Raw genomic sequence first — 19216 nt, forward strand, 5'->3', positions numbered from 1 at the left:
GACATCGGAGCACCTACCTATGCAGATCTACCTGAATCTATATATCCCCCTACCCAAAATTCATAACAATATATACATATATACATACATACCATACACACACTGACAGGGGCCACTCGGTGCAACACGGGAGAGGGCAGGAGGGCGGGAGGGGTTCCTGGCGCTGACTGGCTGGGTGAGCTTTTCCCAGCTGGTTTCAACCGTAAAAGGACAACAAACAAACGCACAAAGTGAAACACACAAGCAATATTGTTTGAAGGATTTCGAAGTTTTCAGTGCATATTGTGCAAGAACCCCTCAGTAGTTTTTCCCCCATGTGGTGCCTTGTGGGGAGGAGGAGATATTATTTTGGTGGCCTTGACTTGAACCTGGGTACCCCCAGCACTTGTGCAAAATCAGTTGGAGATGAGCCCAGCAATTTTTTCCCTATAATTTTCAGAACGACACAAACATCCACACAGATAATTTCCTTGAGGGGGTGGGGGATTTTGTGGGGCAGGGTGGACAGGTAGCTTAAAACCTTGCCCAGATTCTCAAGTACCTACACCCAAAATTTGTGGCCACTAGGTGCTGCAGTTCAGCAGCGAAATAATAACGTACAAACAGACAATCATTTCAAAATATTTGTATAGATGAGAACTATAATTGTTAATTTATATGCTTGTGACCTTTATAAATCCTCACTTGTACCATTTTAAAATCTTGGTCTTTAAAAATACAGTCCTGCAGAATCCATTTTAAGATTTTTGTATTTCAGAGTTGAACTCTTCTATTTTCCTTCTGTATAATTAAGTTTCATTGTGGTTCATCTTCATTAACATTACTTTCCTGCATGATTTACAAGATGCATGGTGAAAAGCTTGCCTGATTAGCGACTTGGGAAATGATTGCTTTTCGCTTTGATTGACATGTTCAACATCCACACAGCATATATTTCTGGAAAGTTAACATCATCATGAATCCTGTTGAAGTAGTTTGCTAAATATTCTTCGAATTTTTAACCCAATATCAGTGTGGGAATACTATAAACAAATCGACCTTGTTGCTTGTGATTACCAGAATATTCCTGAATAGTGATTGATAGCACATCCACGTGAGAGTTGGGAAGCACTTCTCCGGCAGGGAAAAATAACTTACTATTTTCCCTGAAAATACTTAAGTGGATTACAATAAATGCCAATTTATCAAGGAAACACAAGTCCGTCAACTTCTGCAATGGCCGGTGACAGGGTCCACTCCTTAAATGAGGTCAGAAGCTGCAATCTGGAATTCAGTTCGACGGAGGAGTGAGTGGTGAGAGCTTTTCGCCGATTACAATGTTAAACGCTCACCAACCACGTTCAGACAGTAAAAATAGCCGTGATTGGGGTGGTACTGATAAAACGCCCAATCTGTTTCGTGGTGTTGATGTGAATGCTGCTCACGGGTATCCAACACCAATGTAACCTGGCCCAACAAAAATAACAGGTGGTGATGGAACGCTTAACAGCTTGTCGTCTTTTCTATGAATTTAGAGATCAAATCAAAGAAAAAAAACGTTCGAGGAAAATGGAATAAAATACTAATAATAAAATACAACTCTCAAACCTGTCTCCCTCCTCCAAATCCTGGTGGCGTCTGGTCAAATTTGTTTCTGGAGTTTGTTCCCCCTCCATCCCCTCTCTCACCTCAATTGGCTGCACAGCTGACACCGCACGTGACAAAGCCGAACGCCTCAACTCTGTGTTTGTCTCAAAATCTTGTGTCCCAAACCCGTCTCTCTCTGTACCCACCTCACCCAGTCATACCCAGCTGCTCCTGGACTATGTGTCCATCTCTCCTGACAAAGTGGAGAAGTTTCTGTCAAACATTGACTCTGATTCTGCAACTGGACCAGACGGCATCAGCCCACGGGTCCTAAACTCCTGCTCTGCCGCTCTATTTCACCCTCTCTCTGTTCTCTTCACCCTCTCATTTGCTCAAGGTCATCTGCCATCTGCGTGGAAATCATCCAACATTACCGCTTTCCACAAAAAGGTGCCAAAACAGATCCTTGCAACTACAGACCAATCAGCCTGCTCCCAATAGTCAGCAAGGTCGTGAAATCCATCACCGCTTCTGACATCAAATCCTTCCTCTTCTCCAATGGCTTGATCTCAGATCATCAATTTGGATTCAGACCAGGTCATTCTACTCTGGACAAGCTGCTTCTGCTGTCTCAACAATGGATGGAGGTCCTCAATGCCAAACAGGAAATCAGAGCTGTCTCCCTTGACATATCTCATGCCTTCGATATGGTCTGGCACCCCGCTCTGCTCACCAAACTCTCCTCCGATGATATCCATGGAAACCTCCACGCATGGCTTGCAGACTTCCCCTCTCGTCGCATTCAACGTGTGGCCCTGAATGGAATTCTCTAATCTCCCCTTCCTGTTCAGGCTGTAGTTCCTCAAGGCAGTGTTCTGGGCCCTGTGCTTTTTCTGGTCTTCATTAATGATCTCTCCAACTCTCTAGAAATTCCTCTCTATCTCTTTGCTGATGACTCCACTCTCTGCCGCTCCATATCTCAACCCCCAGATCGGCAGGCAGCAGCCTCTTCACTCTCTGCAGACCTGGATAAAGTCAAAAAATGGTCAAACAAGTGGAACATGTCTTTCAATCCTGACAAATCTCACACTCTCAATTTGTCTCTCCGAAAAGACAGTCTGGACAGCCTTCTCATCTACTTTCTGAACAATCCTCTTGAAGAAGTTCTGTCACTCAAGCTTTTGGGCCTCACAATCTGCCTTGATCTTTCCTGGGAAAACCACATTTCCAAGCTGGCTTCCAAAGCCAGACGCCATCTGGGCATCCTCCATCGTGTGAGGTCATCCTCCAGGTCTTCCTTGGCACTTCAGAGCTCCTCACCACATACATAGCTTTCGTTCGCAGCTCAATGGAATACTGTACTCCCCTCTGGGCTGGTGCTCCTGCCTTACACCTAGCTAGGCTTCATGCGGTTGAAACCAAAGCATTCAGAATCATTGGAATCTCCCGCGATGAAGCTCATTCTGAGGGCCTTTCTCTCTCTCGCCACAGGCAGGTTGGTGGTCTTTCTGTCTTCTACCAACTTCTTTCTGGCCTTGCTCCCTCTGCTCTGTCTGTGCTTTGCCTCCCAAATATTCCTACAGGACGCACAAGATCAGCCAGCAACCCTCTTCTGGTGAAATTGCCAAAATCAAGACTCTCTGCTCACCTTTACTCTTTCATTCCTCTTTTCTCCCGCCTCTGGAACAAACTCCCACACTCTCTTCAATCTCTCTCCTCCCTCCAGGTCTTTAAAACAGCTGTTCACCACCATCTCTTGTCTTCCCCCATCCAAAACCTTGATCTTTTCTACCCCCGTTAATACACCCCAAATCCACCTCTTTCATGCCTGAAATTCCGAGTAGTGTTCATTTGTTTTATTCCGTGTATCCGCCCCCCCCCCCCTCTAAACCCCCCATGCCCCAGCCCTCCCCCTTCTACAGATCTACCAATGTCCTTGTTCTCTACTGTTATTGTGCTTGTGGGCTTCCCTCTCCCTCCCCCTCTTGTCTCCCGCTCAATTCATTGTATGTTTTGTGTGTCTGCACATGTTTTCATGTTCAATGTGTTGGCTCTTACACGAGCCTCAATTCTGTATCCCAGTTTTTTTTATTTTTATGTAGCATAACATGCCCTGAACATAATTTTTCCATTAACACCCTCCTGATTAAGCTCCACAAATCCAGACTTAATTGGTCTCTTGTTGGTGGAACCATCTTCCTGAGACTATTCAATTTGATTCTTCAATCCAGAGCTTCATAGAGGCAGTGCATTATTATCACATGTCCTCAACCACAATCTTTTCTTCGGCAATTTCCCCTGCACTACTCAAATGTCTTTCTTGCAAATTACTGCACTCCTTAACTCCTCCTTTTTTGCCTGTTCATTCATTCCCTTGCTTCTCAATTGCAAATGTGGCACAACTGCTCAACTATCAGTTCAGTCAATGCCTTTTACCCTGTACCTCACCCTACCATAAACCCCCATATGGTATTGAGAGAAAAATGTCCATCGTTACCTCCACCACCGAAGGAGGACGGAAGTTATGTTTTCACCCCTGTCGGTTTGTTTGTCTGTCTGTCTGTTTGTGAACAGGATATATCAAATAGTTGAGGATTAATTCAGAAGAAACTTGGTGGATATGTTGGGTGTGTGACAAGGACAAGATTTTGGTGAAGATCCAGATCCGGATCCAGATACTATAATTTTTCAAATCTGTGAACTCACCTGCACTAACACTTTTTTTTTAGGTTGAACACAACAAAACCATTTCGTTCAATAATTTAGAGGCATTATGCAATCGGAAAATATTGGTCCAGACATGTCAGTCATTGGGACATGGCAGAGAAGAAGATCATACATGTAAGCTGGTTTTGTGAATTGTCAATGTGTTCAAGGGTGAATACGTGCTCAAAGATGTTTGGCAGATGAGTCAACATTGTGTCGTGCAGTAACCCAACCCACTGACAGACAGGCAGTAAGTGGCTTTGTGACTCTCTGTTTATCTGGATTTGATTATTTTCTGATCAGATAAATGAAAAATGTCTTTCAATCTTGACAAATCTCACATTCTCCTGCAGTTACTCCAAAAGGATTGTCAAATAAACCCAACTGTCTATACCCATGGTCAACCACAGGAAGAAGTAAAGTATCTTGAACGTCTAGGCCTCATCAGTGCGCAGGACTTCTCCTGAGCTGATCAAATCGCAAAGCTGGCCTTCAAAGGCAGCCACAGACTGGACGTGATCCATCAATTCAAAGGATTCTTTGAAAATTCCGAACTACTCAGTGCACAAGGACATTGTATGCAGCTCAATGGAGTACTGTTCAGCCTATAGGCTGAGGCCTCAACATCGCATCTGTATCTCTTGGATATGTGTAATCTAAGGCTAATAACATTTTTGTCATTTCCTGTGAAAATCTCTCCATAAAGGATCATTAAACAAGGTTGATGAATGGCACAAATTCTTTACAATCTATTTTGTGAAGCGATGTATAAAGGTTATGTGCAATGTTTGATACTGCCATACCGATGATTCACTATAGGTATGGCAGTATTAAATATAGGTATGGCAGCATTAAATATAGGTATGGCAGTATTAAATATAGGTATGGCAGTATTAAATATAGGTATGGCACCATTAAATATAGGTATGGCAGCATTAAATATAGGTATGGCAGTATTAAATATAGGTATGGCAGTATTAAATATAGGTATGGCAGTATTAAACAACTATCGGTATATGTGGCAGTATTAAACAACAATCTATTTTGTGAAGCGATGTATTGACGTTATGTGCACTGTTTAATAATGCCAAACCGATGATTCACTATAGGTATGGCAGCATTAAATATAGGTATGGCAGTATTAAATATAGGTATGGCAGTATTAAATATAGGTATGGCAGTATTAAACAACTATCGGTATATGTGGCAGTATTAAACAACAATCTATTTTGTGAAGCGATGTATTGACGTTATGTGCACTGTTTAATAATGCCAAACCGATGATTCACTATAGGTATGGCAGTATTAAACTATAGGTATGGCAGTATTAAACTATAGGTATGGCAGGATTAAACATGGTTGATGAATGCCACAAATTATTTACAATCTATTTTGTGAAGCGATGTATTGACGGTATATGCACTGTTTAATACTATACCTATGATTCACTATGAAATATGGTTATTATTTAGGATTTTATAACATTTGTTGAGGCTCGATGCTCGTAAATGTCGAGTCAGACGTGCAATGTATTATTGCTGCAACTTCGATTTCACAACTTCTTCAGAAGTTGTGTGCCAACTCTGCCGGCTTTGGGAAAATAGAACAATCTAGTAATAATTAGTAATTTAGTAATAAACGAAAAGTAAATTAGTAATTAGGGGAAGGGTTTTCTTAAAATATTAGATTAATGAACAGGATTAAATAATATAATTGATATATGTGGGAAACTTACATGCCCAGACCAGGAATCGAACCCAGGTCCTCTGGAAAACCATACCAGTGCTCTGCCATCTGAGCTATCTGGGCGACCCTGACTGAGCATGCAATTTTCCCACACATATGATTGCCACTCTCTTTCCGTCAATGCTTCCGGGGCACTCGCTGCCAACCATAGGAGCACCAATGGCCTGAACACGAGAGGGTCTTCCTCCAATGGGGGGACAAATCCATGTCCTCTATTATAAACACCACTGGGGGCGTCGTGAAGCAATTGGATTAATTAACAGGATTAAATAATTAAATTGATATATGTGGGTAAATTACATGCCCAGACCAGGTATCGAACAAAGTCCTCTGGAAAACCATACCAGTGCTCTGCCATCTGAGCTATCTGGGAGATCCTGACTGAGCATGCAATTTAAAAGTTTTCTTCAGAGGTCGGTGGAGTGAAAGCATAAGAGATGGCAAAGCAGTGCAAGCTGAGACACAAAGAGAGCAGGAAAAGTAAGTCAATCACCTTTTGCTTTGCACAGTGCCACACTGATGGATCAAGTCTCACTTTGTTGTTTGTTGAGTAAAACTAAGTTTGGAACTACACTCGATAAAATTCCTGTACCCAGATTCGGATCTTCACTAAAATCAAATCGATTTGACCTTGTCACACACCCAACCAGTCCACCAAGTTTCGTCTGGATTAGTCAATAACTTTTTGAGATATCGTGCTATATAATCGGTTTTAGCCCTATCACTCAATGGTGAAGAATCACTTTAAAATTTTTCTGACCCGGATCCCGATTTAAATCTTCAGCGAAATTTCATCAATTCTTCATTGTCACACACCAAACCTGCAAATCACGTTTCATCCGAATCCGTCCACAACCTTTTGAGATATCCTGTTCACAAACAGACAAACAGATGAAAAATTAGATATCTGATTTGTTTATTTTCGAGTTTATTTTCAAAATAAAATGTTACAAAATGTCGCAGTAATGTTTCTGTAACAGTCATAACCCGTATTGCAATACATAACTCGTCCATCAGACTTATAGCTCTTCTCCATCTGTACCTGTCATGAGAACATGGTATTCTGTGCCAGGGAGGCAAACGGAGAAGGAAGAGGGATAGGGGTTTTCGTAATTTGGAAAAGAAGGGATCTCATAAAATCAGTATAAAATGAATAATGCAAGAATAACAATACATTCAGCACAAAAAATATGAGATGACACATATTATGAGGATCTGGATTTTTGTATTTCTAAATAAATTCAGATACGTTTCTAATGGAATACAAGAAAGTAACACAACATATGCAATGCAACATATACCAGTACTTCCTTTTTTTGAATAAATCACCTGAAACACGTTGTAAGAATTAACCAATATCACATTGTTAAAGGTAAAACCAATAACGAAAGAAGATTATGACACTTACAACAGCCACAGAGATTCACTGCGAATCTGTAATTCCCTGAAGCAATATGACCACCGTCACGTTTTATGCAAATGAAGTCACCATGACCTTGACCTTCGATCTACACAGCCCAAAAACGAACTGCTGCTCGGAATGTCGATGTTTGCGAGGGTTGACAACTTGACACCTGTATCTTGAAGCGTTTCCGAGTTGTCATCTTTGTGTCCCTAAAAAAAACCCCGATACTTTAACATGGGTGGCTTCGTTCCGAGGCAAACGACATTACACATCAATGGATTGCCTCCATTTTGGAAATGTGTCATCCGGCCTCGAGCCCAGACAGAAATCTTGTGTTTTAATAATGATCTGATTTCAAATCTGCTCAGAATTTGAAGGTCATGTTATCAACTCGTTTGTGTCAAGTTTGCCATGACGTGGCGCAAACACTTTTGGGCGTATCTGTTTTATGCAAATGACGTCACTGTCACCTTGACCGTTGACATATAAAGTCAAATAACATGGACAGCCTCACTTTTGTCCTTCGGAATCCTCTGTTAAAGTTTGACGTAGATAGCAGAAAGTGTTCGCGAGTTATCGCACTCACAGACACACAAACATACAAACAAACATACTGCCAAGTCCGTAGCTGATGAAGACCAGCTTGGAAAGGTAGCCAAACTTTTCCTTAACTCTGAGGCGTATTTCGAAACTTGGCAGGATTATCTTTTCACGTGCATGGGAAAGGCCCGAAGCCTTATCTAATCGGACGGCCGCCAAGGGGTTATTACTCGACCCACAAACACAAATACGAGACAGCAAAATTCACAATACAAGAAATTGAAATTCAACAATTAAAGGATTTAATAAAGTGAATAATTCGGGACAATAAAAATGAAACAAATGGTGAAGTAAAACTAAATTCTAACTGAGGGACCCTCCATACAGACACAGACACGACAAGGGAAGACAATTAAAAGACTAGAACGGCACTCTTCAACATCACAACGTCGACTGATATGCCTCCGCCCACATTATGACATCATTATAATACTTGCATCAACTTTGATTTAAATCCATTCAGCTGTGCCCAAGTTCGCACATTTTACCTGACATGACCTGTGACCTTTGACTTATTCACCACAAAATTTCATCGGTTCATGTTTACATCATTATACATACCTGTACCAAGTTTTAATTTAAATCCTTTCAGCTGTTCACAAGTTCTCACATTTTTACCTGGCAAGACCTCTGACCTTTGGTCTTTGACCTCGGGACCCCCAAGATCTAATAAGTTAATCTTTACATCATTATACATATCTGTACAAAGTTTGAATTAGATCCCTTTAGCCATTCTCATGTTATAGACCTATTACAGACTTTGACCTTTAACCTTTGACCTCTTGAACCCAAAATTTTATCAGTTCATCTTAAATCATGATACATACCTGTACCAAGTTTGAATTGGATCACTTCAGCTGTTTTCAAGTTATAGACCAATTACAGATTTGACCTTTGACCCCAAAATATAAGTTCATCTTTACAACATTATACATACCTGTACAAAGTTTGAATTTGATCACTTCAGCCGATCTCAAGTTATAGACCTATTGCAGTCTTTGATCTTTGACCTCTTGACCCCAAACTCTATTCAGTTCACCTTTACATCGATATTTTTTTTTTTCTCCCGTTGTCCCTGCTCTCAAATGTTGTGTTTTTGTCCTTCACCCTCTATCCCCATCTTGTCTGCCGCTCCCCTTATTTTTTGTGTTTTGTGTGTCGGTTTGACTTTTTGTGTGATTAATGTTAGCTCTTTCACGAGCCTCGATCTTGTATACAACAAAAAAATATATATAAAAAAAAATACATAAGTGTACCTAATTTGGTCAGAATCCCATGACTGGTTCACAAGTTATCACGGTAACAGTATTTTTACCTAACATGACCTCTGACCTTTGCCCTTTGACTTTGTGACCCCAAAATCTAATCAGTTCATCTTTACCTCATTGTACATACCTGTGCCAAGTTTGACTAAGATCCCTTTCGCCGTTCTCAAGTTATCATGGTAATGAAAACCTATCACGGATGGACGGACGGACAGCCGAACGGACAACCTGAAAACAATGCCTCCAGCGACTTCGTTGGCGGAGGCATAAAAATGTGTGTGTGGTTCGTTGGCCGGTACTCAGCCAGGCGAACCCAAACGGCTCTCGAAAGCCTGGAAGTCATCAAACGGGTCCCGAGTCACCTCGCGGGAAAACACGAGTTGGCGCCAAAGTCGCGCCCACAGCCAGCCGCCGGTGCGAGGCAAGCAGGCAAGAGCAGCTCCCTCGGTCTGCACGATCTTTCCACGTTCCACAAAAACCCCAAACTCGCTCCACCAGCGGACACGGCACAAAGCGCAACCGTTCTCTAGCGCGACCACGACAAAGAGAGCGAGAGTAAAATGTGACTGCCTTGTCCGACTGCCAGTTCGAGAGTCAGAGAGTGAGGGGAGGGGGGGGGGGGGGGGGAACCTCCTTTGTCCCTCGCTGACGTCACCCACTTCACCCACCCCAGACCAATCCCCGTGCCCCATTTCATTAGTCCATGGCCACAACCAATCGTCGTCATTGGGGTGGGGCCTCACGGCCTTGCTTGATGCCCATTGACGAAGGTCGAGGCGTGGCCTCCCCGTCACAAGTCGTCGGGGGGCAGAGTCTAACCTCTGTTCGGGAATGTTCGGATGACTTCGGCGGTCGTGGGGCGGGGTTTACTTGCCCGATGGAATGTGCGGGTTTCTGTTGGGCTTGTCGGTTTAATGGCCATTGTTGTAACAATGGGGCGATTGCTTGGCTGGCCAAGATTTTGTAAGAACATTAAGGAAAAATCACAGGGGCCAATCACACACTGTGGTTTATTCATCTTACGCCCCAGAACTAGTTAACACAAAAGCCACGCCCCTTATGGAAACATGCAACCACTCTTAACCTGCACGTTTACCCTGCTTATGTACATCAAAATGGGCTTTCTACGCGTCACACGGTCCATGCTAAACTATACATTCCTGACTTCACAAAGGTATTTCATCTCCTACCTCCACAAATGTAACAATACAAACAAACGAGACAAACCAACATATGACCAAAATTTTCAATTTTTGTCATAACAAACAAACAAACAAACAGACAGTGGTGAAAACATAACCTCCATCCACCTTTGGTAGTGGAGGTAATAAAAAAATAATTAAAAACACAAAACGAAATGTATATCATCTTCTAATCCTGAGTTTTAATTCACTATAATATCTCACGGATTAGAATACAATTGTACATTCGCAATGTTTTTCATGCAGAATATGCAATCTGCATTTAGGTAGGCAGGTCTGTTTTTTAACCATGTTTTAAGTCTTCCATGACTGAAGTACGCAGGGTTTAGGAATAAAGCTGAAATACGCTACGGGTAAGAATACACCATAAAATAGAATTTGATGCCAATACGTCAAAGGATATGCCTTCAGCCATTTTAGATATCAATCGACTGTCATGTTTGATCTCAATTAAAGGTCACATGAAAAAGTAGAATGGCATTCTGTGGAGCGTATACCTCCACCACGATGAAAATTTTAGATTGTATACCCCATTGATAGGCCGCAACTGCATCCGGACCTGCACCAAAATCGAATCAGCTTGTTCTTGTCACCTACCCAACTCATCCAACCCGTTTGGTCATAATCCATCCACAACCTTTTTGAGATATCATGCTATATATCGTTTATGGCCCAATCTCTGAATGGTGAAGATTCACTTAAAATTGTATTTCTTGGGTTGATTGTAAAACCGAACCACCATGTATAACAGTCTCTAGGAAATCGAGTTCCGACTTATGAACACCCAACTTACTTCCAAACCACAATTGCTCGGAACGCAATCAGTTCGTATGTCGAGGACTCCCTGTATTCCATTAAAATGGATGGAAAATAATAGCCAAATAAAACAAGGAACTGATGTGGCACTTTCTGAATGGTTGTTAGGACTAATTAGTAAGTAAAGTATTAAATAAACTATACCATCGTGCAGTTTATTTTCACACAACATATTTTCACACAAACCCCATAATATTTGATTTCTATCCATTTTTTACTCAACATTTCTACAACTACTCAAACCAAAATGTTTATTTTTACATGTGCATTTACATATATATGCGACGACAATGACTGTTTTACGACCATTTCCATCTTTTTTTTTTACAGGGGCCTGGTCAAATGATGCCATTCCTCCATAGGGATCTATCCAATGCATCAGCATTGTGCAAACACAAACATTCCATATCTTTCTTGACAGTTTTAATATATGTATTTTCGGGATGTCCTCTTGGCTTTCTTCCTTCTACCACAAGCTTTAAGGCTTTCTTTACAGCTTCATCTTCTTACCTTTTACCATACCAACCAAGTATTCTCTTTCCAAGTTCTTCTTCACTAGTAGTGGGGGGGCCAATGTAGCAGATTGAAATGCCCGGTGAAATTGCTTGTTAATTTTTGGACACTGGTTGGGCTGTCTTTAGGGATGATATAAGTTCTAGAAAAAATATGTCTCCAATTGTTTCAAGTTCTTTATGGCGGCCATTTTGGATTTTCAAAATGGCGGATGTCGAAAACGTAAAATTCCATTATCTTGGCTTCTAAATGACCTAGAGTTTCGATTCTGGTGTCCAGTTGTACATTTTTGGGGATAGAGAATTGAATGAAACCTTCTTTAATAACCTACAAGGGATAAAAATAGGTTTTTATGGCACAGCCGAACCAGTGTCCAAAATCTAACTTAATGCACATCTATCTTAATTGTTATTTGTTATTTGTATGTTCCAGATTCGTGACCCTGAGCTATGATGGAGCCAAAAAGCAAGAAAACCAAGAAAGAAACTGATTTCACACTTTGCATTCAGTGCCAGGATCCCCAAGGTGCACTAGTGACTGAGCCAGCACTGGGCTCATATGCAAAGTTTCTCCAGTTCATCCAGGAGAGGGCACGATATGGTGATGCCGACTTCAAACAGATCAGCGAACGATTAAGCTGTTTCACTGCCACTGACTTGAGGAACAATAAAGCAAAGTGGCACCGGGCATGTTATGGATCTACATGCAACACTGCTCACCTGGAGCGTGCTAGAGTTCGCCACCAGAAAGCCTGCGAACATGGCGACACCCAGCATCTTCATAAGAGGTGTGGACGTCCTTCTTCTGCACCTGCCGCTGCAAGTACCTCAGGTTCTACGCAAGACGAGACTCTTCGCTTCACACGTTCATCATCAACTCCATTCAACAGAGACCTTTGTTTCTTCTGTCAAGAGGTCACTAAGGAAAGTGTACATGTTGTATGCACGTTCAACGCAGGTAAACAGCTGAAGAAAGCTGTTGAAGAAGGCAGCAACCACAAGTGGAAAGTTCAGCTGAGTGCTGCCATCAGTGCACATGATGCTCATGCGATCGACGTCAAGTATCATCTCCCATGCTGGGTGCAGAATGTCCAACGTGCTCCCAAGAGTGGGACATCAAGTGATGACAAAGAACACATACTGCAAGAAACTAATGTTATCAAAATAGCCGCAGACATTGAGTTTGTCAGCCTTGTTCGCTCTCTACTCCAAGCTGGTGAAATTCTCAACATGTCTGACCTGAAGTCGGTTTACTCCAGGATTCTTGACAATAATGGTGTGCACAATGTCCCATCACCTACTACCCAAGGCATGAAGGAGAAAATCAACTCTCACATTGATGACGTTCACTTCATGAAACCAAAACGTCGAAACGAGTCAGACTGTGTATTCTCCACTGCCGTGCGTGATGCAGCTGTCGAAGATGCAATGACGAAGACAAATGAAAAAAACATCGAACAACTGTTTGAGAGTGCCTCTGTTCTCCGCAGTGCCATTGCTTGTCAGAACAAGCACCCATGGCAATTTGAAGGAGAAATGAACACTGATGATGCTGAAAAGCATGTACCCAAAGTACTCTATGCTTTCCTCCGCTGGCTACTGGAAGGACCAGCCACGAGCATTGAGCCAGAGACTATGCGCTCAGCCACTATTCATCGAGATGTTATAACCATCAGTCAGAACATCATGTACGGCTACAAGTCAAAACGCCAAGTCACGTACAAGCCCAAAGAGCCAGATGCACCATTCCGCCATCGCTTAGAATGGCCACAGCAGCTTGCCGTTGCCATTGTAGTCCATCAGTCCACCAGAAACAAGAAGCTTCTGGATTTCCTGCATGGGTTCGGTCTGTCTGTTGATTATAGTCGGATCTTGCGGTTGGAGACACAGCTGGCCAACTCAGTCATAGAGTCTACGACAGAACAGGGTGTATACTTTCCAAGAACCATGCGCATAGGGACGTTTGTCTTCTTTGCAGTGGACAACAGTGACTTCAATGAAGACACACCTGATGGGAAGCGGACACTCCATGCTACAGCCTGGGCACTCTACCAACGACGGGAACATGCACCCTCCACAGATGAACATAGAACACTGACACTACATGACCGAAAGGCCAGACACCGCTCACTCAAGGTTCTGACTGCTCCAGACTTTGTTCCTTGCCAAGCACCAAACAAACAATCTGCCACAGGTACCACGTATAGCTTCATGTCTCCATGTCTCTCGGTCCCTGCTCTCAAATGTTGTGTTTGTGTCCTTCCCCCTCTCTCCCCATCTTGTCTACCGCTCCCGATGTTATTTGTTTTATGTGTCTGTTTGTCTTTCTGTGTGATTAATTTTCGCTCTTTCACGAGCCTCGATCTTGTATACAAAAAAAAGAAGAAAAAAAAAAAAAAAAGACACGGTCAAACCCAGATGTCACCAAGCCGTACTCTGCGACGGACACAGTGTGGCTACTTTCACGCACAATCATGCGAACAGCTGAAGCTGAGGACGTACAAGACGACATCATCCCACCAGATGACCAGCTGCAAGCTGCAGAACCCCAGCATGCTGACCCTGTTGGGTCACTCGTCCACGATCCAAAACAACCACCTGGCAGTAGGATCAAGCATCACGATATCCCAACTTGGACAGCCTACAACTCACTGCTCTCCTCTTCGAAGCCTCTGACAGAGGTCAACGCCCTGCCATTGGTAGCAGCACCAGCCCATGAATGGCAAACACTGATAACAGTCTTGAAACAGACACAGCAAATCAACTGCATGGTCATGGGTCCCGATAGGAAGACAGTGATCACCTTAGACATGGCCCTGTATGAGCGAGCCAAACAGCTGGAGATGACCAGAGATGACTGCAAAGGCAAGTGGGTACTGCGACTAGGGGAGATGCACACTGTGATGGCTGCACTGAGGGCTGCTGGGAATGCCATAGAGGACAGTGGTCTTGACGAGGCTTGGTCTGAGGCTGATATCTATGGCCCAACAACGACCAGACAAATACTGGAAGCCAAGCACATGAAGAGGGCTTTGGAGGCCCACATCACCACTGTCCAAGCCCTCTTCGACCTCTATGTGGACGAATTCTTCCAAGAGCATCCCCATCTGAGGGGCCCATGTACCCAGTCAGCACAACAGGTTGCCCAGAGCTGTCATCTACACAACCGAGAGGAGATGACAAGCGCGCAGAACAACATGCTAGCTGTCCTCGAGTCAAACGAAGTCCTGGAGGCCATGGCAAAGTTTGATGAGAGGAAAGAAGCCAAGAGTCCACTGTTCAAGTTTGTGCGACGCTACATGCGGATGATAATGCTGATATACACATTCATCCGTGCCACCCGTGATGGACAATTTGAGCTTCACCTGTCTTCACTGGATGAGATGTGCATATACTTCTTTGCACATGACAAACAGAAATATGCCAGGCTGACTCCCCGGTACCTTGCAGAGATGAAGGCCCTGAAGATGACAGATCCAGGGATCTACCAAGAGTTCATGGATGGGAACTTCAGTGTCCATAAGAATGAAATCCCCTTCTGTGCTGTAGGTGTGGACCATGCACTGGAGCACATCAACAGGATCATGAAGGTGACAGGGGGTATTGTGGGCATTACCCAGAATGCCAGTGCCCGCGAAAGGTTCTTTCTGACAGCACCAGAGCTGAGTAGGCTTGCTGAAGAAGCCCGTCAGATGGCTGGCTCACAATCAGCTACACGCAAGGAGCACCACGACCTATCAACCACAGTCTGGGCTCGGCAGGAAGACAGCATTCGTCGACTGAAGAATGTGATCAGAGAGTCCATGAATCCCATGACGCATGAGGGTGAAGACCTGACGACTATCATCACCAAGGTGGTGATGCCAGCTGAAGTACAGAAGGATGTCTGCAACCAAGATGAGATTGGTCAGAAAGCGTATAACACGTTTGTTGCAGAGCGCATCAACACAAATGAAATCAACCTTTGGGCCAGAATGGGAAAGGTCAAACTGAAGATGTGGAAGAGTGCCAGGAAAGCTGTGAAGCACAAACTGGCAGACAAGGTTGTAGAGCTGAAAGACGACAGGTCACTGTTTGCGCGCATGCTGATCGTGGCCCGCTCACGACCAGAGATCAACTTGAAGGATGCCATAGGTCAATATGAATTCACCGCGCTTCCACGAACCCTCTTTGCAATGGCTGGGACACTACTACCATGCACAGACAAAAGCAAGCTCATGGGCATCCTAGAAGATCTACCCAAGAAGTCAACTGGCACTGGTCAGCAGCCAGACGACGACAATCCTGAACATACTCCACCCCCTCCCAAGAAGGTGACTGTCATAGACGGCATGGCATTAGTGCAAGCAATGGGTAAGCCACAATGGGTCAAAACATGTGCCCAGTGGGCTGGCCATTTCAATGCAACACTGGACTGCAAGACCAACGGGTATGATGAAGTCCACCTCGTGTTTGACCGATATGATCTGCCAAATTCACTGAAAGAGGCCACACGGGAGAGGCGCCAAGGTGGCAAGCCGCCCACTGCTTACCACGTTCAAGACAGCACCCCGATTGGGAAACTGACAGCAAAACAGTTCCTGTCGCACACCAACACCAAAGATGAGCTAACTGTCTATCTGGCAAAGAAAGCTCTGTGTCACTTTGAGGGGACTACCAAGGTCTTCATCGTCACTTCAAGGCAGGATGTCTTCTCCAACTGCATGGATGTACAGCATCTCCGTAGCTCCCAGGAGGAGGCTGATACGAGGATCTTTCTTCACAGTCTAGATGCCGTCCGAAGAGGTGCAACACAGGTGTACATTCAGTCACCTGATACTGATGTATTCATCCTAGCACTCCACCGGTACCATGAACTATGCAAAGACACATACTTCATCACGGGTGTGGGGAACAAGAAGAGGCAAATCTCACTGGAACCAATAGTACATGAACTTGGTGTCAGGAAGGCTGCAGCCCTACCAGGATTCCATGCATTCACGGGAGCAGACCAGACTGGTCGGTTTGCCGGCAAGGGAAAGCTCACATGTTGGCAAGCCCTCAATAGGTGCTCTGTTGAGGTGGTATCTGCGTTTCATGACCTTGGGGCCTCTGAGGAGCTGAGAGCTGACACAGAAAGTGACATTGAGGCATTTGTATGCCAGCTGTATGAGCCTCGTACTACAGTTGTGGATGTGGGCAAGCTGAGGTGGAGACTGTTTACCAAGAAACAGCTAGAGGCACAGAAGCTGCCACCAACACGGGGAGCTTTACATGAAGCCATTGCTCGTGCACATTTCCAGGCCATGGTGTGGCATCAGGCTGATGTACCGGACCCCCAGCTTCCACAACCAACAGAACATGGATGGAGAGCAGAAGGAGATCAGCTGGTGCCCATCACAACCAAGGACCCTCCAGCCCCAGCTGCCATCACACATCTAATCAAATGTAACTGCAAGAAGACCCAATGCATGTCTCACTGCTCATGCAGGTCTTAGCATCTCAACTGTTCTGAGATGTGTATGTGTGGGGCAGATGAAGAGGTGTGTGGTAACACGGGTCAGGAGCGCCCCATGGGAATCGATAACACTGATGATGAGGAGGATGGAGATCCTTCAATGTAACAATGAACACTGCCAACTAAAAATATTGCACAAAGACATTATAAGTGTACATTTGAACACTAAAGTCCAGCCTTTATGTGATTTAGAAGTGAAAATGATGGAAAAAAATATATATATGTGTTGGCATAAGTGCGTGAAAATCCAAGATGGCTGCCATAAGAACCCTTTTGATCATATGTAGGTGTATAAATGTGTGTTTATTGGATTAAGTATCCGCAAATATGTACATTTGGACACCAAAATTAACACTCTAGGTCATTTAGAAGCCAAGATAATGACAATTTCGGTTTTCAACAAACGCCATTTTGATAATCCAAAATGGCCGCTATAAAGAACTTGAAAAAAATGGAGACATATTTTTTCTACAACTTCTATCATCCCTAAAGACAACCCAACCAGTGTCCACAAATTAACATTTGAATTCAACGGGAAAACATTGGCCCCCCCACTATAGTCTTGATTATTTTCTGTTCCTGATTTCTGAGCTCTCGGTTCTTTCTTTCAGGGACAATCCATTCATCCATCACATCATTCTCATCTCTGCTCTTTCCATTATTTTTGCATGTTCGAACTGCATTGCCCACGTTTCGCTTCCATCCATCAATACCGGTCTGATACAGTCTTTATAAACTCTTGACTTTCACGGATATTGGAATGTTTTTGTGCTTCACTTATTTGTCTCCACTTAACCCAGGCTGACTTTTTTATTCTTGATCTAATAGCTAATTCTGCTCTTAGCCTGACTCTTCTATCATGTCTCCAACATACCAAACTTTTGACCTTTTCTAAATTAAAGCCCGAGCTCAGGAACATTGACTTTTGTTCTTCATCTTTTTCTTTATATGATTAACCCTCACATCTTTTACATGTAAAAATCCCAGCCTTTATTGCCAAATTTACTGAAACCACTATACCTCTTGTTACACCATCAATAACACTGTCTACATTGAATCTATTACACATACACACATGTATGTATTTTATTTTCATTATTTACACGTAGCTGTGAAAGGCCCAATATAGGTCTTAATTCAATATTGAGTAAATGGCAGGTCTCAATTCCCCCTCTATTTGGATCAATGATTCCACATTTGCAACAGCCTCTGGTCTCACTGTTTCCTCATGGGTAACAGCCTAAAACAAGTGCAGCCCTAGGCCCAAGAAGAGTGGCGCCGAAAATGTTAGCAAGCCGTGACACTTTGTAATCACTTCCCAACAGGCACCTTCAACTCCAGCCTAAAGGCAATCCTGCAGCTTTAAACTTATGAGGCCCTCGATCTAATGCATGTCTGGCTTGGTGTTGTACATGCATGCTGACACAATGATTTATCCACAATATAGTTGGATGGTTAAATGAGAAAGTAAAATCCTGATCATCTGTGTTTCGACACTGCAATTGTCCAGTTTTTCCTCTGCTGCATGAAAAAAAAACCTGCTGCATGTGAACATTTGATATTTTCGTCGATAAGTGTAATCACCGTGAACGTAATACACACATTCTGGAACAAGCCGCCACACAAGTATATGCAGTGACACGGTATCATAAGTGGGTACGTGGCAGCATCAAATTAACCACGTATTGAGCCAGCGAGCAAGAACAATTGTATTTTATGTTCTCACATTGATCAAAAACACGAGGCGATATAGATTGCAAAATCTTTCCATTTGTCATTACCTGTAGATCTCTGTCATTCATCGCCCATTTCCCAAAGTTCTTTCCTGCAAAACAATAAATAAATAAATAAATAAAGAGAAGCTCTTTAGACCTGCAATATGAATGTTTGTTGTTAATTTG

At 43.4% G+C, this 19216-nt stretch overlaps 1 protein-coding gene and 1 non-coding gene across 3 annotated transcripts in view; both read right to left on the minus strand.

Annotated features, from left to right (window-relative positions):
• LOC137432531 (zinc finger CCHC domain-containing protein 7) overlaps positions 1–19216 on the minus strand; it is a 487923-nt gene that overhangs the window by 229983 nt on the left and 238724 nt on the right. For both annotated transcript variants that reach the window (XM_068124553.2, XM_068124552.2), the window contains exon 4: positions 19097–19140. In XM_068124553.2, coding sequence (XP_067980654.2) covers positions 19097–19140 — 44 coding nt within the window. The remainder of the gene's footprint in view (positions 1–19096; positions 19141–19216) is intronic.
• TRNAT-GGU (transfer RNA threonine (anticodon GGU)) lies at positions 6009–6081 on the minus strand. Its single transcript has one exon. It is a non-coding gene; the product is annotated as a tRNA-Thr (tRNA).

This window comes from Myxine glutinosa, chromosome 8 (assembly GCF_964187855.1).
Source record: "Myxine glutinosa chromosome 8, kmMyxGlut1.1, whole genome shotgun sequence".
NCBI lineage: Eukaryota > Metazoa > Chordata > Myxini > Myxiniformes > Myxinidae > Myxine > Myxine glutinosa.